Genomic DNA, 23,641 nt, shown 5'->3' on the forward strand with positions numbered 1-23,641 from the left:
AGAAATAGAAAGCAAAGAAAAGAGGCAGAAGATGGGGAGAGATGGAGTTTAGATAAAAGTAAGTTGTTATTTTTTATTTTTTATTTTAATTTTTCTATAGTAAAAAAATATATTATAAAAATATGTTTGTTTCTGTTGCCAGTTTTTTATTTCTTTTACTGATTTTTAGCTGTTTACCAAAAAATCGAAAATCAAAATGCAATCTGTTGTCATAAATTTTAATAACCAGGAATAGGTTTTTTAGACTAAATTATTCATTTTATACATTTAAATTAAAAAAAATCAAAATTAAATAATCATAGAAATGTAAATATAACTAAAAGAAAAATATGCATAAATTTTAAAAAATAATAATATACCAATTATAAAGTACTTTTACTATTTTTCAATTGTCATGTCTAACAAAATTTTTATTGTAAAGTAAATTTTGAAAGTAGAACAAGTAAGTAAAATAATTATAATAAATTTTACTTTTATTATAATAACTTTTTTTAATGTGTATTATTCGTAATTTTATTATTTTAATCACATTTTTATAATATTTTCATTTAAATATGAAAATAAAAATTTATTTAATTAAGTTTTTAATTTGTATTAGTTTTATAAATGCTTACCAAATAGATTACTGGTTTTTAGTTTTTAGTTTTTAGTTTCTATTTCCAATTTTTGGTTTTCATTTCTGATTTTCATTTCTCTAACTTTTGACAATGATGCCAAATGGTCCCTTAACTATTCATCCTCGCAGCATCATAAGCCTATATTTATAAGCAACCAAGAAAACCTAAAGAAAAACAATCAAAAATTACAAAATTACTCCAAATTAATCAAAAACTATAAATTAATCCCAAATTAATTATCAAAATAAAAGCCACTATAACTGAAATATCCAAAGCAAGCCTACATGAACTAAAATTCCTAAAACATCATATTCTTGAACAAAGAAAAACCTCTAATTTTTAAATCTTTTGAGCAGAATATGATTGCCTGGAATTATCCATAGGTACTCCATCAAGAGTTTTTGAATATTTAACATACGAACACAATTATAAAGAAGGCCTTTGCATCCACAAAAACACAAAGAATCAACAGAAGAAAAGTGGATATCACTGTCGAACAATAATTGCACTTGCACCACTGCAAGTTTCCACTTACATTGACCTAATTTACATTTCCATTCACCATATTGATATTGGTGAGCCCTACCAAAAGAATTGTTGCAACAAGTATGAAGAGGTGGGAAGCTCAAAGTTGGAAACTTATCAGCATGCAGTACAAGAGGTGGAGATCCATGTAAATTTAAGCTTTTGCCTGCATGTAATTCAATTATCCTAACAAAATTTGTACAGTTTAGAAAAACAATCTGACCCTTTTAAGAAATAACACATATATTTACCAATCTTAAAAAGAACAAATGTTCAGAATTTTAGCTCAGAAGTTCTCTGAAGGAAAGGAGATATCCAGCAGGGAGTTTCCCAGGACAAAAATCGCAACCAAAAAACATTCAACACAAACAGTGAAGGGGGAAAGAATCTCAAAGGATGAAGAAGTCTAGAGAATGAATCAATATTTAGTATATTATTATAGGGCAACCCAGATATGTATCCTGGGGCCTGAAGAGTTTAAAACTAGTAAACCAACCACACCTTGGGTACAATCCATGAAACCCAAAACCGAAACCCAGGAAAGGGAATGAAAATAAAATAAGACAACAGATCTGACAACAGCCAGCAACTTGCTGGGATTACAGAAGGAAAAATTGAAAAAAAAAAATCCTTTTTTTTTAAAATGTATTTCCACATCATCTGGGACACATGATACAGTTTCTGATTATATCCCGCAAACTGATTTTACATCTCAACGAAAACTGAAAAAAGAAAACCTATATTTTAAAAAACTCAAGCTCAAACCTTGCATGAAATTCTTCGCAACTGCTCACGGTGATAATTCTTCAAACCAGTGCTCCAATTAATTCTAATAACATTTTCTTTAGACTGAAATATCCCAACAAGTGAAATGTGTACCAAATTCACAGGCGTTCACTGATTCACCTATAATAATCTTCTCATACTGAAATGATTATCTTCCTAGGCAGCAATACCTGAAACAATGATGATCAACATGATGTAAATACCATATACTCCAGGTGGGTAAGGTTTATCATTTACTGAGAAAGGTCAGCAAGTTTCAAAAAAGGTCATAGATATTAAAAAAGATGCATTCACACCCAAAACATCTGATTGCTCAGTATTTGCATTTTTATTTACATGGATTAAAATAGTCAGAAGGGCATGACAAAATGTCTGTATTCATGAACTGTGTAACCATTTCACCTAATCACCAATATCTTGGTGGGCAAAATTAGCTAAATTTAATCCCATGTTTGTGCAGCAAACTTGCAATTAATGGAAAAGGTGTTGGGGGGCAGAAGAAGGAGAAATGCATCTTACCTCTATTTGCTTGTCTATTAGTAACACTATAACCACCGACGTAGCCAGCAGAGTTTTTACTCATAACATCTGAATCCGCATTCCCAAGCCCATAACTAAATGAAACAGGCCTCTCCAGCTCTGAAGATGATGACCTCCAAGTGGAATTCCCATAAATTGAACCACCTTCATAAAAGTCTCCATATGCTCCATCATAACCACCATTTGAAGGAGCATATGAAGAATCTGGTGCCCCAGTGGTACTGCCATTTCTTCTGTAACCTGCGCCTCCTGACTCAAAATTGAGGTCTTCACTCCCATAACTAAGTTTTCCACAACTATAAACAGAACTTTTCCCCCCAATTTGAGTTGAGACGGGAGAGGAACCCCAAATTGCTCCAATACTGCCAAAAGAACTTGCACCAGTATTATTCCCAATTCCAGAGCCAATAAAAGGGCTGGAGTTTGCTGAGTTTGAAGCATAATTAAGACTATCATTTCCCCACAAACTACGATTTGTTGAACTCAAAATAGAGCCAGTTCCTCCATTACCCCCACCAAAACCATTGGGGCTACCATACCTGTTAGAATTTCCACTATAAAAAGAGTTCAATCCCCGCCCATAGCTAAGATTAGAACTAATGTTTGCACCTCCACCATAGCTCGGACTAAAGCCTGGCTCAAAATTCAGTCCCATCCCATAACCCGAAAGACCAAATGGGGAAATTCCACTCCGACCAACAGTCACAGGACTAGATCTGCCATCTATTTTAAGTCCATAGCCTCCGATCGTGCCTGGATTATAACCCTGAGTGTAACCATTAAGAAAGCTACTGACCTTACTCAAACCATAGTTGTATCCGCCTAATTGGCTCCGACTTGGCCCAGGAGATAATTCTTTGGGGACAGCTCGCTTGACCTCAACCATTTTTCCATTAAGTTCATGAAAAGTTTTAAGCAAAACTTTCTCTGCTGCTTCCTCTGAATCATAAGTGATGAATCCAAAACCTCTCGGCCTTTGAGTGTTGTGATCATACATGACAACAACATCTGTGATTGTCCCAAATTGATCAAAGTACTTCTTAAAGTCACTCTCTGTAACACTGGATGCTAAACCTCCCACAAATATCTTTCTTGTACGGGCAGGACTAGGTGACCCATGTATGCTACTATTATTTTTGTTCAGAATGTGTTGATCATCCCTGGGAATAGCTTTCTTTGCCTCAACCTGAAATAGAAAGTGCAATAACAAAAATGATATTAACATATTTTGAAATGACAAACAGGTAGATGTAAGCTTTTACAGAAGGAATTTAAAGTTTCAATTGATCTAGAAATGCCTCAAAAGTTTGAATTATCAAGAATTAATCATCACACTATTGTTCTGATATGAATTTATATTTGGAATTTAGAAGAATCTGAAAGCACCCGCTCTGCATGGCAGGCAAGGTAAGGTAATATATCTTGGATCTTTCTTAAGTCATTCTTATTTCTTACTCTGAAATCTGAATGAGGCCATCCATGACAAATGAGCCTCCAAAAGAAAATGCAGATACCATCATTTTAATTTTCATATCAGTATGAGAAAATAACAAGTTATGAATTTGTTCCATTTCAAACCACCATATAATCACAATGCTGAAATCAATTATTCAAATCATGATACATAATGCTCCAATGCAACAGTGACAAGAGAAACATATTAATTCAAACATATTTCTCTAATATCACACTGTTAAAAGAAATTCCACTTACAGTTCTACCATCTATCATGTGCTTTTCCATTACAACTCTTTCGGCAACAGCAGGGTCAGCGAAGACAACAAAACCAAAACCACGGGCACGGCCAGTGGTCCGATCTTTCATTATCACAGCTTCTGCCACTTCTCCGAAAGTTTGGAAATACTCCTTAAGGCGGTCTTCATTAGTGTCCCAAGAAATTCCACCAATGAAAAGCTTACCAAGTTCCATATCCATTCTACACATCCCATTTCCAATAAACCGATCAGCTAGATTTCCATCAATCATGATCAAACAAATTAAGCTATACAAAATTTCAACTTCAATCTCCACAATAAACAACGTAACCAATAATCCAATCTGCTAATTTCCAGTAAACATGATCAAGTAAATTTAAACTACAAAAATTTCATCTTCAAAAACATTTAACCAATTCTTTCTCCGGACCAACCAAAGTAAACATTGGACAAGGAAAATTACTATGCCGGATCTAACCCAAAAAGTACAATATAATAATAATAATAATAATAATAATAATAATAATAATAGTTCAATTCAAACTTTCCGTGAAAACATAAAATTCAATCTGCCATCAAGAACAAAAATATATATTGCAGAAAAGAACAATTCAATTCAAGCTTTTCATTTCCTTCAGAGAAATATACAATTCAATCTGTCATCGAGAAAGAAAAAAAAAATCCACAGAAAGCAGCAAAATGTGGATTAAAACTGGAGGAAAAGTCACTTGTAAAAAAAAACAAATACCCGAAATTTGAAATATTGTGATGAATAGATGCGAAATGGGTACGTTTAGATTCAATCTAGAAACTTCAAATCTTCCACAGATCAAAAATCAATCGACCCACAATCCTGGATTCCTGAAAATTGTAGAAAAAAGTAGAATTGGCAAATATGTAACGAAACAAAGTAACGGGAAGCGAAAAACAGTGGGTACAGATAGAGAAACAAATCATCTTGTGTGAAAATTTACCAATTGAGAAGAACCCAGATGAGAAATCGAGAAAATCTAAGATCTGAGGGAAGGCATAATAAGAAGAGAGGGCAATAAGCCCCCTTTATTCCTCTCCCTCTTTCTCTCTCTCTCTCTCTCTCTCTCTCTCTCTCTCTCTCTCTACGTTCTTCCAATGACTAACTGTCGCTGCAATTAGCCAAAACAAAATGAATGAATTTTATGTATCAAAGCAGAGAGAGAGAGAGAGAGGGAGAGGTGAGTTGGAGCAGATGGGCTTCTCTCTAAAATGGGCAAATATAATATAAATAGAGAGAGAGAGAGAGAGAGAGAGAGAGAGAGAGATAGGCTTGGCTATCCTCTCGTCTAAGAAATGAAGGGGAAGAAGATGGAAGATGGAGACTTCCCATTTTAAAGCTTGATTTTTTTGAAAATAAAGTTTACTGTTTTTCCTTCCAAATTGTTTTTTGTTTTTAAATTTAAAAAAAAAAATTATTACTTAACCATACAAAGATATTTTAGATGTTTGGCTAATTTGCAGTTATTGCCCTCCTTCATATTTTATTTACTCATTATTACTGTTGTGTTGGCTGTTCAGCTTCTTGCAATAATATAACTTTTCTTTTTTGAAAATTGAAATTGTATTATTTTTTCTTCTAAAAATATTTGTTGCTAGGCAAGAAAAACATTTTTTTTAACTTAACCATGTTCATAATAATATATTACATTACATACATTAATTATTTTTCAATTTTAAAATTTAATTTATATTTATAATTATTTAACTTTGTCGCAATTGTTCTATCTTAGGCTTTTACTAGGGTGAACTCTAATTTAATTTTTATAAATCTTGCGTGGTAAAATGTTAAGCTGCAAGCACAATTATTTTAAATTATTTATAAAGTTTTAATTTTTTAAAAAAATAAATTATTTTTTTCAATGTGTAGTGTTAGATGAATTTGCAAATGTTATCGTACTCTATTTTCTCTACAATCCCCTATTAAGTTTTTTATAGTCATCTATCTACGATTAATATTTTAAAATTTTAAAATTTTAATATTTTTTCTAAAATGTTATCAATATAAGTAAATAATCACTAATTATCAATTCACCAAAATCAAAGGTTAATTTCAAATTCAAAGATAATTTTCTAAGCTTGGACGTCCTTGATTTTTGGAAATAAGAAATGGTAATAGTGCAAAATTTAAATTTTTTTTTTGGACAATTTTTATTACCACATTAACACAATTATTATTATATTTTTTTCTAAGAGGCCCACCTTAAGTTGACTACACAAAGAAAGGTAGTTGATCTCCTATTTCAGTCATGATTTGAAATTAAAACATTTAATATAAAAGTTTCAAACTTTAACTATTGCGATATTCTTTAGGGACATCGCAGACCCATAAATTAATCGGAGGCCTATACTGAACCTAAATTAAAGAATAACGGACAATATCTCACCAGAGTTGGGTATGAGACAATTACATTTGGTATCAGGGTTATCCTGGGGATACTATCATGTGGGTAGATTCTATACAGAGTTGTAAGCTACTCTAACGAGTGCATCAGAGATCAAAGAGGAGAGTGTCACGGTCCCACATAAAATGTGTACTAAGGAGATCTTGAATTAAAAAGAATAGTTTAGACTTTAACTATATGAGGCATCTTTTATAGGATAAACCCTACTTTACCAAAATTGAGTCTAGGACAACTGATAAATAATTCATTTTTTATTTTATATTCCTCCCAACTTATAATTGCAACATAGTAGGACCACATTATTTATGTGAACATAATAATTTTTTGCGTGACAATATTGTCCCTCAAAAACCTATTACATGCTTTCTTCATGGGGAGGCAAGGGATGTTACATTTAATATTAACCCCAAATTAGGATTCAAGCATCAGTCAAACCCCAAAAAAATATTAACCAAAATTTAAAATATATATATTCAATATTTAATTATAAAAAATAAAAAATATCTCAAGTAATATTTGATTTTCTTAACTGATAATCATATTAGAATAATTTTGTATTTTTAATAGAATGTAATATACAAAGAAAATATAGTAAAAAAATAAATTTCTTTTTTTTATGGCAAATATTTGCATACATAGTTTATTGGAATTGTTAATTTTATTGTTAATCTGTTAATTAGTTTAGTTGTTAATTTGTTAGTTATTATTTTGTTTTTTTAAAGTTATCTTTACGGTAATATTTATACTAGTATTTATACTAATATATGAAATGAAAAATACAACTGAAATAATAACTAACAAATTAACAACTAAACTAATTAATAGATTAACAACAAAATTAACAATTCTAATATAGTTTCTAAATTGTTAATTATTAAAATTAAATCCTACATTTTTCAATATTGATATAATGTAAACTGGTTGACTCTCCATTCGAAGCATTAATAACATCGTGAACTTTGCTCCGTTATTTAAAAAAGACTAATTATTGCATAAATATATGGGCATTTTAGAAAGAAAAAAAAGCTGTTTAGGGCTTTTTTAAATTGTGAAACACATTTTTTATTCTTTATGTTTTAAAAAATTACAAAAAAATTATTTTCAATTTATAGAAAATTCAAAATATCCTTCCGTTATTTTGTAATTCGTATAAGATTTTTTAAAGATGAAAAATAATGCGACGCATTTGTAATTATTAAAAATTAAAATTATTCCGCAACTCTTACGTAAATAATTAAAATCAAAATTTAATATCTGTAATATCAAACCATTCAATCTGTAACACATGAGTAAAAACTGAACCATGGCCATATGGGTACGTCTGCAAATTGTTTGCAAGTTCAAGGGCTAAACTGCAAAATTAGAATATTAAGAGAATCATAGAGATATATTTAAGATAAATGATGATCACAAAAATCAATTCATGTCAAACTTAATTTGTATTAAACGAAAGAAGAATAACAATTATAAAGTATGAGACGTGTGAAGGACAGAAGGGATTGCTTGTGTGCCCACTCATCCAAAGAATACAACAGATGGGCTCATCAACATAAATATGTAAATTGCACATGCTTGAGAGAGAGAGAGAGAGAGAGAGAGAGAGAGAGAGGGGGTTTTCGAAAAATCGGAACTTGGTATGATTATACATTTAACAAATGTTAGGCAAATATTGATTACATAAAGATAGATTAAGGTAAATTTCAATGTTTTGTGATATTTTTGTGATGTAAATTTTGAACTTTAATGCCTTAAAGAAGAAAATACTTTTTGCATCTTAGGATGAGATGGGGACGGCATTAGTATTTTAATGTTGGAGGAAACAAGATAAAGTTTAATTAAAATTTTTTTTATGTGAATGGTAATGACAATGATTTTTGAAAAATATTAAAATTGAAATAAGACCTTTGAAGATATTTGTTTATTGTATGTTGAATTTATTCATTGTCATTTCAAGTACATAGAGCAAGTAAATTATAGTAGGTAAAGAAGAAGAAGAAGAAGAAGGAAATGTGGTAAAGAAAGCCAGAAATAAAAAATTATGAATAAGTTATAGTTAACTTTTATAAGAAAATCTTTGTATTGTTAAATTTTATGCTAAAATATCATGTATAAATTTTCTTCAATTATTTTTGGTGAAGCATAACTTGTCCAACAAAAGGGTATTTAAATAGAATTTGATTTTTTTATCATCATTTCTAGAGTAAATGAAACATGAAATATTGCATGTCACTTTTAAATCAAAGGTGAATGTAACGTCCCTCAATTTCTTAACATAAAATATCACATAATAAATAAAATGGTCAACTTGAACCCGTGGGTAGCGGGAACACCTATCAAACACAGCGGAAAACCTAGCAGCAGTAAACATAAAATCTCAAACATCCAATTATAAAACATAATACCAGAGCATTCTATATATCCTCACATACATCCAAATATCTCTAGGGTCAAACACAAAATAACTTTGACGCTATTACAAAATCTTACCCTTCTCACAGGGTAATCTCACTAGCTCAACGGCGGCCCTGACCCGCCAGTCTCTCAGGAGCTCCTGAAAAATTAATTAAGTTTGGGGGTGAGACACTTCTCAGTAAGGGAAAATAAACTAAATACAGCTGTGTGGCAACATGAATATTTAATGCATTTGTACGTATACAGTACATTTCATAATTCTATAAACATAATCATATCGTACTGGGTAAACATATATTTTCACATCTGTTACTAAATCATATCATACATAAAGTCATCTGTTATAACTGTAGTACTGAAAACAAACCCAAGATGACTAGCTAGCTGGTGTCATGTATTACCCCCCATGACTGGTTGTGCAGCCCGAAGGCGGGACCCGACAATGGCTGGCCGACCACTGACGAATCAAATATGTCTGTAAGTACGATGAGCCCGCCACACCTTGGTCCGGACTGCCAGGTGGACGTCCACACTCTACTGAAAGTCACATCGACTATCCATCTCCCATCCCCTCGTGGGACGGTAGCACTAATAAGGCCTCGTGCCAAAATTAACCCATAGCTACGGTACCGAGCTCCTGGTTTGAACTAAACTAACATCCTGGTTGTGAAAACATATAATATATGATCACACGTAACATCATTACGACCTCGTGCCGAAAACATAGATACGGCCTCGCGCTGAAATCATACATATGACATCGCGCCAAAATCATAGTAAATATGGCCTCGCGCCAATAATATAAATACGGCCTCGTGCCGATAGCATAAATACGGCCTCGTGCCGATAACATAAATACATGGCCTCGCGCCAATAACATAAATACGGCCTCGTGCCGATAACATAAATATATGGCCTCGCGACAAAAACATAGATACGGCCTCGTGCCGATAACATAAATATATGGCCTCGCGCCAAAATTGTTTCAGGTATATATATACTGAAAATACATCATTTATTACATAATCGTCAAAACCATCACAACATAACTCATATTTTCATAATACCTGAAATCATGCTTGGTTCGTAAAATCTTTCACATCATAATACATTTCACATAAAATAATATTCATGCCACACATAAGCTGTTAAAAGTCATACTTCATATTCTAAAATCGTGAATTCCTTACATCTCATACATACCTATACATTTTAATCATCATAGCAGTATTTTCCCAATCGTACATTTCATTCGTAATACACAACATAACATATGCTTTTCTGAAAATAAATTTACTCATAATCAATAATAATTTGTATGAAAAATTACTGCTTTAATTTATTCCCTTACCTGCCTACTAAGAAATTCCTTAGGACCCAAAATTTCACGCCCTTGGCGCCTGAAATTTAATTCCTACAATTTATATTTTCTCCAGATTAATTAATTTATTTCTCCAAAATAATACTCATCTAGCCTTCCCTAGGCTCCATATATCTCAAATTAATATTTAAACTATTATTTAACATCCCCACTTAATTTTTCAAGTTTTGCCTGCGGGTCCTAAAATTAGACCTGCGGCGCTCACCCGGGTCCTAAATTCCAGAAATCCTACTTCAGTCCCAAATGCTTAATATTTTAGCATTTCTAAATTAATGCTAATTAATTGAAAATAAGCCCCTTAATAATCGTCGCACCCCAAATTTGGGGTTTTGGCCCGACACCCCCACGAGAATTCCGTCCCACTAGACTTGTAGAGAATCATCCCTAGATTCTCGTGGTGGTGTCCGTTCGTCAATTGGGCTTATATTTTGCAAAAAATTAAAGAAAAAGGGGGAAATGGCTTACCCTAGGGAATACGCTTACGCCGCTCCTACCACCGATCCGCTCCGGTAGAAATGACGGCAGTAGCGAATGGAGTCCAGTGGTATTTTTGGATTTTCGATCGGGCGAAAATCCATCACGAAATCGATGAGAGAGGGAGAGAGAATGAGAGGAGAGAGAGAGAATGTTCAAAGGCCGCAGGAGCAGGAGGAGAAAAGAAAAGAAAAGAAAAGAAAAGAATGAGAAGAAGAAGAAGATAGATGATAGGGGGGGTTGAATTTAAAATAGGAATCGAAGCTTCAGGCGATTTAACATATATATAATAATAATAATAATAATAATAATAATAATAATAATAATATATTTAATTAATATTATTAATAATATATTTTATAAATAAAATAAAAATAAATTTTAATTAATTAATTTTTTTTCTTTTTCTTTTTTAATTCTTTTAATTAATTAATTAATTAATATATTTTTTTTAATTAATTTTTTTATTTTTATTTATTATTATTATTATTATTATTATTATTTTTGGAATCATTCTATTAATCTTTTATATCTCTTTTTTTTGGGTTTTTACAATGAAGATCCTATATTCTCAAGAATTCTATATCTTGGGCATCACAATTCCCGGAAGTCATGATGTTCGAGGGCATCAAGATGCCATGAACCAAACAACACATTAGGGGGCTTCGATCCCAATGACTAGAGTTTGAAACTTTTATATTAGAAGTTTCGAGTTTGACTATTAACAAATTTGATACATAAGATAGAATTTGCATAGAATATACTTAGTTAATCATGACAACAGTTCTTAGAGTGTCCCTTACCTTATTCTCAACCTCCCCTTTCATAAGTGAGCCTCCACTAAGTCGAACACCCAATGATTTAATGTCCCTCATTAATTGGGTTTTTTGCTTTAGTGTACAAGTTACAAACCGTTTATTCATCTTCTTAACTCCTTTTGAGGTTACTTACGCTTTTTTTATCACTTGAGGATGACTAAGAGGCATCCCTATTAATTAATTGCCATAGACTTCTCATTTTAACCTCTACCTTAAGTATGTATATATATATATCGAGGTAGAGCTTAGTTCTTGTTTTGAAGGGGCCTTTGGGTCATTTTTTTGCATCACATATGCTTACATCAAGATGGCCTTTGAACTTCAAAAGAGCATTTTTTCAGGCTTGAGAGTGTATTCCATAGTTCCACATTTTAGAAGATGATAGTTTTTCCTTTTGACCTTTATGTACAATTTTCCCATTTGTTGAGAGGACATTAAGTATTTATATCGAGGTGGAGCTCAATTCTTGTTATTGAGATGGCCTTTGGGTCATTTTTTTTGCATCATCTGTGCTTATACCAAAACGGCTTTCCCACCCACCCCACCCCCCAAATCTTTCCCTTGGAAGCTTGGATTATGGTGATGGTTGCCTTTTGACCCTTTTTCTGTACCTCGCATGCTTGGATTGAGGTGGCCTCTAGGCCTTTTTTTTTTTTTTTTTCCTTTTTTCTTTATTCACTTCTCTTATAATGACTGGTCCGAGGTGATCTTTGGGCCATTGTAACGTCCTCAAAATTTTCAGCATTTTTGTATAATAATAAATTACTCAAATACTTGCATGTAATGGACATCCCTATGCAGCGGAAAAACATAAATCACATAACCACATATACATGTATATACAATACCAGAATTTAGTATTTTCAACCATAGCTACATAATACATCTCTCTCTCCAGTGTCAACTACCCAAAAATACAAAACCCTACACAAAACTTACCTTATAACTAGGGTAACCAAGTGATCTCTATCCGCGAGCCTGATCTACTCGCCTAGTTGGCTCACTTGAAAAATGTTAAAGTAATGGGGTGAGTCGACGCTCGGTAAGTGAAAATATGCTATTACTAGTGTACGGTGACCGAGTCATAAAATAATAATAATAGTACTTAAAAATTGCATAATCTGGTAATTTTGTACAACACATGTATAATATCTTAAAACATTTGTGTCATCTGAGCTTTCTATCATTCATAGTGCTACATCATACTATATACAATAAAAGCTATAAAACTGTTTACATATACATAACTGCGTTCTTTCCCTAGGACTCTGTATGTCATGATTTGACCCCTCATAACAGGGTTGTGCGGCCCGTAGGCGGGACTTAGCTTGGTCAACCCTCCAGGTAAGTCATCATACTCTACACTACCTCAGCCTGGCCAAACTGCATCCACTCCTAAGCACGGGACTGGTTGCTACCTCGTCTAACTGGCCCCCTCTACCCAGTGTACTGGGGAGCTGCGTCCTCTTTGAGCACAGTTAGACTGTACCCACACACTATCTAAGATATGTGGTTGCACTCTATCTGTATATAGCAACGGTACCGTACTCTGTAAACTATATATGTCTGTAATGTCTCCACAGGGATCTGATACTATATAAGTACATCTATATATATATACCTTTGTTGTTTTCATTATGTTTCCAAAATAACCATTACGGTATAATTCTGTACTATAAATACTGTAAAATATGAGTAACTGTAGCATCTCGATGTTATAATTGTATAATCTGTTTTTATAAACTATGTGTTATAGTATTCAAGAAAACATAACATTCTGTAAAAACTATGATATACTGAACTGAATAAAGTCTATATAAATCTGTCTGTTAATCATCTATGAGTAACTGTATGTACATGCTATATAACATAATATGTTGAAGTACTATATAGATTTTACATCAGGTAAATATCTACTCAAGCCACACAACATTAAAACATTCATTCTGTAAAAACTGCATAATAACAGGTATATATGTATCTATGTAAACTTTGTTAATATTCTTAAAACCCTAGCATAGCATATTTACCTTACTTGATTTCTGCTAAAATCCCCTTTCTGTGACGGGTCCTACACCCCTAGGGTTCTCCACTCAACACCCTGAAAACCACATTTGTCAGAACAAAATATCAATATTTCTTGGTCTATATCATTTCCTACAACTGTTAGAAGGCCAAAAACTAAATAAAAGACCTTACTCTAGATTTAAAATGAATTCCAATTTCGTTTCACCAACGATTCGCTCCGGCAAACTTGTAGAGAACTTTACCAGGAGCATTGTGGTGACCTCAGATAGTCGATCCGGTGACTAACGGGGCCAAAATCGAAGAGAGATGAGGGAGGAGCCATAAAGGTAGAGAGAGAGCGGCGCTCATTTTCTGTGATTAAAATGAATTTATGGCTATTTATACTGTGGGATTCATCAACGAGCCACGTCATCTCGTCGACGAGTTCTTAAGTAATTTCGTCAACGAATCTTACCCTTCGTCGACGAAATTCAAAGTAGCCCAAATTCTTCTCTCATTATTTTATCGTCGATGAGTCGTAGCTTCGTCAACGAGGTCCCCTTATGCACTCATCGACGAACTCCCTATGTTCGTTGACAAAGTCGGTTGCCTTCTTCTGATACTGTTTCCATTTCTCTCCCTCGTTATTATTTAAATACTATTATTCTTCGGGTCACTACAACCATACCTTGGATGCTTTGTACCAATAGGTGGTATTTTTGTCTTTTCCAAAAAGGTATTTTCCAAGGTTATCTCCTCATGCCTCAGCAGCACTAGAGTCCTGCTCATTAAGTTTATTTCCTAAGATTACCATCACAGGTCTTTAGACCAATGTAACCGTCTTTTTCATGTGCATTTTCCAATGTTATCGCCTCCTATGTTAACAATGGTGGTGACTTGCTCATCAAGGCATGCATTCACCAAGGTTACCACCTCAAGTTCTCTAACTAAACTAGCCTTTTCTTTCATGAATATTTTATCAAGGTCAGCACCTTGACTAGGTGGCTTGCTTTTCAAGGCTATTTACCAAGATTAATTTTGGCCTTGTTTTTGGGTCAGTCTACTAAATTGGCATATTTTGGCCTTTTATGGTTAGTTACTTTGCAAAATGGGCTTATTTGGCTTCTTGTATCTAGTCATTTTACTAGTTGGACTAATTTGGTCTTTTGTACATGATCATTCTACCAAGTGCTCTTATTTGCCCTTTCATACATGGTCATTCTACCAACTATTTGGCCTTTCATAGCTATTCTGTTAGTTTTCTTTAGGTGGCTCATTTGCCATTTGTACATGCCCATTTTGCTAGGTTCTTCAATTGGCTTATTTGGACTTTTAAGCTTTCTAGTGAAATGGAAAGACCAAATAACAATGATAATAGAAGGTAAACTTGAGATATTGCATTCTTCAAAGATTTCTCCATTTGTTAAAACACACAGTACATTTATTATATTTATTTAAGCAAAATCATATGATCATTGTGTAAATATAATGTGTCATATTAGTATAGGCTATTTCATAAGTTTGACGGCAATGCACGATACCGTGAAATAGAAGAATGTTCCCCTACTATCGTATTATGACAACCACCTTCTAATAAATTAGTGTGGTACAAAAACTCCTAATCTTATCACAATCCCATAAAATTTGCATTATAACTATTGCGGGGTAAAAAATAGTTGGGATGCTTCTTCGACTCTCGTTGACCTGAAAGAAGAAAAGAACAAAGGCTTGGAGGACCCGGGGTGTACTCCGGGGGATCACTCCGATGCCTAAGTAAGAGGAAGGCTTTTAGGAAGGCTAAATGCAACAGTAGAATAGTGTTATTTGACTTACCTTTGTCTGTACTCCCAATCCCTTCTTATAGGGGCTTGAGTTGACCGCTGGTTGGCTCGGATTTATTGCGTGGGGGCGCGAATCGCTCTCCGGCCATAAGTGCGTGGGCCTATTACTCGGTTTTTAAGGGCGTCGGCGTGAATCTCTCCTCCTCTTTATTAGGTCGGAGCTAATCACTCGTCAGAAAGTCAGACCCGGAGAAAGTATGAGACAGGCGTTGACCTGCTTTTATTAGCGTGATTTATTATGGGCATATCAGTTGTCCCCCCCTCAGTTTCAAATTTCTGGATAGAATTTTGAATAATTATTTGTGTTTGCACCTTTCCATTTAGAAGTTTTAACACTTCCTCGTGTTCCCCTCTTTTTCTCCTTCTTCCTTTTTTTTTTTTTTTTGAGGAAGAATAATTAAGCAGCTCGTGCTGACTGTTTGCGCCGAGCTGTTTTGTCCGAACTGTTCGGGCCGAGCTCCTTTGTCCGAGCTCTTTTAAGAAGGACTCGTGCTGAGCTGTGTTTGTCCGAGCTGTTTTGTGCAGAGCTGTTTTGTCGGAGCTGTTTGGGCCAAGCTCTTTTGTCCGAGCTCTTTGAAGCAGGACTCGTGCAGAGCTGTTTCTTCCGAGCTGTTCAGGCTGAGCTCTTCGAGGAAGGATTTGTGCTGAGCTGTTCCTACCGAGTTGTTCGGGCCGGGCTCTGTTTGTCCGAGCTCTTCGAAGAAGGATTATTGCCGAGCTGTTTCTGCCAAGCTGTTCAGGCCGAGCTCTTTTGTCCGAGCTCTTTGAAGCAGGACTCGTACCGAGCTATTTCTGCCGAGCTGTTTGGGCCGAGCTTTATTTGTCCGAGCTCTTCGAAGAAGGATTCGTGCCGAGCTGTTTCTGCCGAGCTGTTCGGGCCGAGCTCTGTTTGTCCGAGCTCTTCGAAGAAGGATTCGTGCCGAGCTGTTTCTGCCGAGCTGTTCGGGCCGAGCTCTTCGAGGAAGGATTCGTGCCGAGCTTTTTGAAGAGAGACTCGTGCCGAGCTCTTGAAGAGTGACTCGTGCCAAGCCGTTTGAGAATGACTCGTGCCGAGCTCTTCGCGCCGAGCTCTTTAAAGAGAAACTCGGGCCGAGCTCTTCATGCCGAGCTCTTTGAAGTAAGACTCGTGCGAGCTCTTTATGCCGAGCTCTTCGAAGAGTGACTCGTGCCAAGCTATCTGAGAATGACTCGTGCCAAACTCTTCGTGCCGAGCACTTTGAAGAGAGACTCGGGCTGAGGTGTTTCTTCTGAGTTTTTTGAATAATCAGGCCGAGCTAACCAACCTACTCGGCTGTGTGGCATTACAACTAACGCTCGTTGCTTGGGCTTTCCGCGCGATGAGTCGTGCTCATCTGTTGGGTTGTTCTGGCCTTACGAGTCGTGCTCGTCAGTTCGGGCCATCCTCCTGATGAGTCGTGCTCATCTGTTGGTTTGGTCTGGCCTCACGAGTCGTGCTCGTCATTTTGGGCTGTCCGCGTGATGAGTCGTGCTCATCTGTTGGGTTGCTCTGGCCTCACGAGTCGTGCTCGTCATTTTGGGCCTTCCACCCGATGAGTCGTGCTCATCTGTTGGGTCGTCCTTCGCGTCTATCTCACTTTCCCGAGGCATCGGTGCACGCTTCTTTCCTGCGAGAGATACAAAAAAGCAGGTTTTAAATGCGTTCTACCTCGGAAAGTGGGTTGGAGGAAAGCATTATTGATGGCCATCCGTCCAACGTTGTGTCCGAGGCAACTTGGTGTTTCCGAGGTGGCATTTGTCCTCGGGAAGCCTCATCTGTGCACTTGTCAGAGATTTTCTGTGTCCTTTGCCTCCCTCGAGATGCAATCCTTCTCGTAAATGAAAATTCTTGAGATTCCCGCCAAAGGGATTCGTGCCCTCCTCTCTATATAAAGGCCAGTGGACTCCTTCATTCCACACTCGTCTTCATTCCAAGAGAACTGCTTCCTTCTCTATTCTTCTCCATTCCACAAGTCCCTTATTTGGTGCTAGGTATGCTTTCCCTCTCTATAGCATTTTTGTCTTGTTGTTCTTCATGTTCTTCATTGTTCTTGCGCTAGTTTTGTATGTTTGATCTTGTCTTGTAAGATTGCCTAGTTGTTTGTGTGAAATTTTACTGTCTTGATCTGTCTTGGCCTCCTTTCTTCTTGATTTTTGCTGTTGCTTGCTCGCTTGACCCTTAGGTTTAAGTAGTGTTTCCTTCAGGCTTGTTTTTTCATATGGAGACCTCCTCACAGCCATTAAGGGTACCTACAACAGTTCGGAGCGCTTGTTGTGAGCTCACCTCTTCCGACCTGCAAAAAGTTCGTTATTTTTTTGCCATACCATCCAATGTCACTGTTAGGTTACCAACTGCTTCCGAATCAGCCCTTGACCTAAAATCCGAGGAGCTCTGCCTGTATACCAATTATCTAGATTTGGGTCTTAGGCTCCCTTTTCCCTCATTTGTTTCTAACGTATTACGTTTTTATCGCATAGCACCATCTCAACTTGTTCCGAACTCTTATCTTTCGCTCACCTGTTTTGCCGTGCTTCTGCTCCGCTTGGGCCATCAGCCTACCGTCCCCCTCTTCAGAAGTTGTTTCCAGATGCAATCTCACTCTGCGGAGAAAGAGCTATATTATTTCAACTCTCTACCAGGTTATAAACTCTTCTCACTGGGCAATTCTTCCATGCATAACTGGAAGACCCGTTACTTCTTTGCGTCGGGAGAGCTGGATTACACAGGCTCCTTTGTCTGGTCTTCACCTCTTGATGGTAACGTGGTTATCTTTTTCCACCCTCTTTTGCAGGGCTTACACGTAGGTGATCCGTCTAACTCATCTTTTCTCCTTTCACCCCTTTTTCCTTTGTAGTTCGGGTGCGCCATCTCCTCCCCAGACTTTCCCCCGAAGAGCAGGCCATCCTTAAAGAACTTCGTGCCCTCTGTGAACAGGGGATTATCCCTCACGAGGAGCTGCGCCAGGAGCGTGTCCTCGTGCAGTGGGGGATCAGCCCCGTTTCCTCAAGTCATTCTCCCCCCTTATTATGTATATGTGTATGTTTGGTTGTCGTCTTTACTGTTGGTGTTCTTACTCCTTGTCTCTTTTATCCTTGCAGATATGGACTTCACCAGGTATGAATCTCTCATGGGAAAGGCTAGAAAGCAAAGGGTTAGCAGGAGCAGGAAGAAGAGAAGGGAGGTCGAAGGAGAATCCTCTCACAGGGATGCACCCGCAGTAGGGGATTCCGGCGCCCTTACTGATGAGGTCCATGCTGCTCCTCCTACGAACTCTCAGGCTCAAGTTGAAGCCATCCTCCACCAGCCGACCCATTCTGCCTCTGCTCTCCGTCGGGCTGTGCATGCTGAGGATTTTGAGCAGGCCCAGTGTACCCTTCCTAACGCCCTCTCGGTGAAAATCCGCCATACTTCGTACCAGGTGCCTATTTAAAGTGGACTTTATACTTTTGGACTTATGCATAGCCTTGCTAACTTCCTTACTTGGTATTTTCTGCAGCTGACGACGATGGCTCTAGCCCAGGAGGAGAAGGTCGTGGAGATGTACCTCCAGACCCTCGATGCCCGGGAAAAATATGTCCTTGCTCAGAACGAACTGCAAGAGGCCGAGGCCCGCGAGCGAGCTCTGCAGGCAGAGATCGATCATCTTCGTAGGGAGGAACTTCCTTCCAGAGAGGCTGCTGCAGCTGCTTCTGCTTCTCGAACTGCGGTGAAGAAGTACAAAGAGTCGAACCAATTCGTTATCGACACCTCCAAAGCTTATCGAATTGGTTTCAGAAGGTGCCGGGATCAAGTAAGGACTAAACATCCTGAGATTCCTCTTGACGGTGTAAGCTCTCATGGTTATGGCGACGAGAGTCCCGAGTCTGCAGAGGACCTAGAGGAGGATGAAGAAGGGGAGGAGGTGGAAGTTGGATAGGGGAGTAAAGCAAACTAGTATGTAGGAACCGAACATGTATTTTGAATTTTTCAACCTTTATTGTTGTAATGCAACTTTTTGTAAAAGACACTTTTATTACAGCGCTACAAAAAGCGGTTCTTAAGAATAATATTTCTTTAACATTTCGGAATTTCACGTGTTCTTGATTTCTTTCCCCCCCACCTCTTCCAACTTGTAGGTCCCGGGTTTTATCTCTGTGGTGACCTTGTATGGGCCCTCCCAGTTAGGCTTTAGCTTGTGCGACCCTGGCTCGGACGAGTTGTTTCGCCTCTTCCTCAGGACTAAGTCTCATGGCTGAAAATTTCGTACTTTCACGCGGTGGTTGTAGTACTTTGCTACCCTCTGCTGGTACGCAGCAACTTTTACACTCGCCTGATCCGGTTTCTCTTCCAGTAGGTCTATTTCTGATCTGAGCTCCTCGCTATTGGTCTGCTCGTTAAAGTATTGCCTTCGCCAAGAGGGTATCCCCACCTCTGCTGGGATGACTACTTCTGCGCCAAAGACAAGCATGAACGGGGTTTCCTCTCTTGCTGCTCTCTTGGTGGTGTGGTACGCCCACATAAGGGAAAGGAGTTCCTTTGTCCATTTACCTTGCATGGATTCGAGTCGCATCCTCTGTCCGTGCAGAATCGTCCGATTCATGTTCTCTACTTGTCCATTGCTCTGCGGGTGCGCCACCGATGCGAAGAGAAGCTTAATAGATAGATCCGAACATAACTTTTTGAAGCGGTCATTGTCGAACTGCTTCCCGTGGTCTGTAACTATCGCTGAGGGAATGCCATAGCGGCAAACTAATGAGGTCCACACGAAGCGTGTAATATTCCGCTCTGTTATGGTGGCTAGGGGTTCGGCCTCTACCCACTTAGTGAAATAATCTATTGCTACCAACAAGAATTTTTTCTGGCCAGTCGTCTGTGGAAGAGGTCCGAGGATATCTATCCCCCACTGAGCAAAAGGGCAGGGACTGATTAGAGGGGAGAGTAGACTAGAGGGTGCGTGTGGTACCATTGCGCACCTTTGACATCTGTCACATTTTTTGACGAGCTCAACCGCGTCTTTCTTCATTGTGGGCCAGAAAAATCCCTGTCGCATAGCTTTGTGAGCTAGAGCCCTACTGGCAAGGTGGTTACCGCATACTCCTTCGTGGATTTCCCGTAGTATGTATTCCCCTTCGTCTTTGCTTAAACATCGAAGGTAGGGCAATGTCAGGGATCGCCTGTAGAGCTCCCGGCCCATCAACGTATATCTTGCCGCTTTCCTCCTCACCTTTTGAGCCTCCTTATTATCTTCTGGTAAGGATCTGTCCTGGAGGTATAGGAATAAGGACGCTCTCCAATCGTCCTTGTTGAATTCGGACGCCACTGAGTTAATTCTGTCCTCCTCGTACGAGGGTTTTCCTATGCGTTCAAGATAGATAGTGTCTTTCCATTCCGAACCGGTTGCCGAGGCTAACTTCGCGAGTGCGTCCGCCTTTTTATTCTCTACTCTCGATACGTGTTCTATGTCGAACTGGGAGAATGCCTCTATGTACTCTCTTGCCTTGGAGAGATATTTCTTCATTCTTGGATCCCTAGCCTCGAATTCTCCTTTAAGTTACTCTACCACTAGCTGGGAATCACTCAGTACTCCACCCCTAATGCTTCCGCCAGGCGCAGGCTGGCTAACAGGGCTTCGTACTCCGCCTCGTTGTTGGTTGCTATGAACTCCAGTTTTAGGGCAAAGAGAGTTTCATTGCCCTCTAGGTCAGAAAGGATGAATCCAGCTCCCCCTCCAGCAGCATTAGAGGACCCATCAACGTGCAATGTCCACTCCTCCAACTTGGTGGATGACTCGGGGAGCCTTTTTGCTATAAAATCCGCGAGTACCTGAGCCTTGACTGCGGGCCTCGGTTGATACTGTATGTCGAATTCACTTAATTCTATCGACCACCTCGTCATCCTTCCCGAACTCTCCGGTTGCTGTAGAATTTGTCTCATGGGTAGGTTTGTTAACACGACAACCCTATGGGCTTGAAAATAGGGTCTTAATTTCCGCGCTGCACAGATGATGGAGAAGGCGGCTTTTTCCACTATACAATAGTTCTTCTCGGTGCCACTTAACACCTTACTTGTGTAATAAATAGGCTGATGCTTCCTACCCTCTTCATGGACCAAGACCGAGCTGACGGCATTCTCCGTGGAAGCTATATATAGATAGAGGTCTTCCCCATTCTTTGCCTTTGTCAAGAGAGGAGGGGATCCGAGGTATTGCTTAAGCTGCTCGAAGGCTTCATCCTGCTCTTTCCCCCATTCGAATCCTCCCTTCTTCCGTAGTGCTCTAAAGAAAGGTAAGCCTTTGTCCCCTGAGCAGGAGATAAACCTACTGAGGGAGGCTATCCTCCCGGTCAGAACTTGGATCTCCTTTTTAGTCCTTGGAGCCTCCATCTCCAGCAGCGCTCGTATTTTATCTGGATTTGCTTCTATACCTCTATGAGTCACCATAAAGCCCAGGAATTTACCTGCGGAAACGCCGAACACGCACTTTGAGGGATTCAACCTCATGTGGTACCGACGGAGGAGCTCGAACGTTTCCCTCAAATCTTTACAATGTTGCCCTGCTTCCATGCTCTTCACCAACATATCGTCCATGTATGCTTCCATTGTTTTTCAGAGTTGTTCTTTAAAAATCTTGTTCACTAACCTCTGATATGTGGCCCCTGCATTTTTTAAGCCGAAGGGCATCACCCGGTAGCAATATAAACCCCTTTCGGTGACGAAAGAAGTTTTTTCTTCATCAGCTGGACTCATAAGGATTTGGTTGTACCCTGAGTAAGCATCCATGAAGCTGAAGAGCTCGTGCCCCGAGGTCGAATCCACTAGCTGATCAATTCGAGGGAGAGGAAAACTGTCCTTTGGGCACGCTTTATTCAAGTCCGTGAAGTCTATGCAGGTGCGCCATTTTCCATTGGGTTTCCTGACCAGGACCATATTGCTCAACCACTCGGGGTAGTCCACTTCTCGGATGAAGTTGGCCTGCAACAGTTTCGTCACCTCTTCGTCAATTATTTTGATCCGCTCCATCGCGAAGCTCTTTTTTTTTTTGTTTTACAGGTCGGTGGTTGGGGTTGACCTGCAACCTGTGCTCTATCACAGTAGGGTCGATGCCGGGCATGTCTGCTGCCGACCATGCGAACAAGTCAGAGAATTCGTCCAAGAGTTCAGTCAATTCCGCTTTCAAGGTGTCGAGCAAGTGATTCCCGATCTGTATACTTCTCTCCTGGTGACCTCGTAGTGGTATGTGGTTGATATCTTCGTGTAATGTACTGATCTGGGGATACTCTCCTCTGACCTCCAGGTCTTCCACCATTAGAGCTTCTTTGGCCTCCATCTTCCCTTTCAAGGCCATTACATAGCAACTCCGGGCAGCGGCCTGATCTCCTTTGGCATATCCTATCCCTTGTGGTGTAGGAAATTTAACTTTGAGGTGGTATGTTGATGTTACCGCTCGAATTGCGTTAAGGAAAGGGCGACCCAAGATGACATTGTACACCGAAGGTCGGTCAACTACCAGGAACTCTGTCAACGTTGTTACCTGCTGCAGGGTCGTCCCTATTGTCACTGGTAACGTGATGATTCCCAAGGGGTGAACAGTGTCTCCCCCAAATCCTACCAAGGGGGTTGAGACGGGCTTCAATCGTTCCTTGCCGATCTTCATCCCAACCAAGACCGACCAGAACATGATGTTGGCCGAGCTCCCGTTGTCTATCAGTATACGTCTAACTATGTAATTGGCCACAAGTAGGGAGAGCACTAGTGCGTCATCATGCGGTTGCTGCACTCCCTCTTCATCTCCACTGTCAAAGGTTATGGCGTCACCTTTCTTGTTTCGTTTGCTACTAGTTTCCCCCTTTTCCATCGTCACCACCTGTTTAGCATATCTTTTGCGCGCACTCCCGCTATCTCCACCACTGGCAGATCCTCCAAAGATCACCGCAATTTCCCCAATAGCTTGCTATTCCTTCTCTTTTGCGCCATGCCTCCTCTGCTCGAATGGTTCCCTTTGTGGATTTTCTTTCTTGACAAACCTTGACAGATGTCCCCTTCTTATTAGGACTTCGATTTCTTTCTTCAGCTGAATGCATTGTTCTGTGTCGTGGCCGTGATCCCTATGGAATGC

At 38.5% G+C, this 23,641-nt stretch overlaps 2 protein-coding genes across 3 annotated transcripts; both read right to left on the minus strand.

Moving 5' to 3' along the window:
- Nucleotides 1–1,556: 1,556 nt before the first annotated feature.
- On the minus strand, nucleotides 1,557–5,517 carry LOC131153118 (heterogeneous nuclear ribonucleoprotein 1-like). 2 transcript variants are annotated; one of them, XM_058105184.1, is made up of 5 exons: nucleotides 5,158–5,517; nucleotides 4,932–5,044; nucleotides 4,182–4,404; nucleotides 2,448–3,654; nucleotides 1,557–2,098 (listed from the first exon to the last, which is right to left on the minus strand). In XM_058105184.1, the coding sequence occupies exons 3-5, from the start codon at nucleotides 4,401–4,403 to the stop codon at nucleotides 2,085–2,087; spliced, it is 1,443 nt and encodes a 480-aa protein (XP_057961167.1). In that variant the 5' UTR covers nucleotide 4,404; nucleotides 4,932–5,044; nucleotides 5,158–5,517; the 3' UTR covers nucleotides 1,557–2,084. The 2 variants fall into 2 exon arrangements, with proteins under 2 accessions (XP_057961167.1, XP_057961166.1); XM_058105183.1 differs by having other exon boundaries at nucleotides 1,557–3,654; nucleotides 5,158–5,491.
- Nucleotides 5,518–19,774: 14,257 nt separating this feature from the next.
- LOC131152986 (uncharacterized) lies at nucleotides 19,775–21,046 on the minus strand. The gene is made up of 2 exons (XM_058104989.1): nucleotides 20,518–21,046; nucleotides 19,775–20,253 (listed from the first exon to the last, which is right to left on the minus strand). Exons 1-2 carry the CDS (start codon nucleotides 21,044–21,046, stop codon nucleotides 19,775–19,777), a joined length of 1,008 nt encoding a protein of 335 aa, XP_057960972.1.
- Nucleotides 21,047–23,641: the final 2,595 nt, after the last annotated feature.

Source organism: Malania oleifera, chromosome 4 (assembly GCF_029873635.1).
Source record: "Malania oleifera isolate guangnan ecotype guangnan chromosome 4, ASM2987363v1, whole genome shotgun sequence".
Lineage (NCBI taxonomy): Eukaryota > Viridiplantae > Streptophyta > Magnoliopsida > Santalales > Ximeniaceae > Malania > Malania oleifera.

What these genes read in the sequence shown, in the direction of transcription:
- LOC131153118 (XM_058105183.1), bottom strand. Translation starts at nt 4,403, where the DNA reads ATGGATATGGAACTTGGTAAGCTTTTCATTGGTGGAATTTCTTGGGAC. An exon ending in ACATGATAGATGGTAGAACT is followed by an intron (nt 3,655 to 4,181) that starts GTAAGTGGAATT and finishes TTTCTATTTCAG; the next exon opens with GTTGAGGCAAAGAAAGCTAT.
- LOC131152986 (XM_058104989.1), bottom strand. Translation starts at nt 21,046, where the DNA reads ATGAAGAAATATCTCTCCAAGGCAAGAGAGTACATAGAGGCATTCTCC. An exon ending in GGTTGAGCTCGTCAAAAAAT is followed by an intron (nt 20,254 to 20,517) that starts GTGACAGATGTC and finishes GCATTCCCTCAG; the next exon opens with CGATAGTTACAGACCACGGG.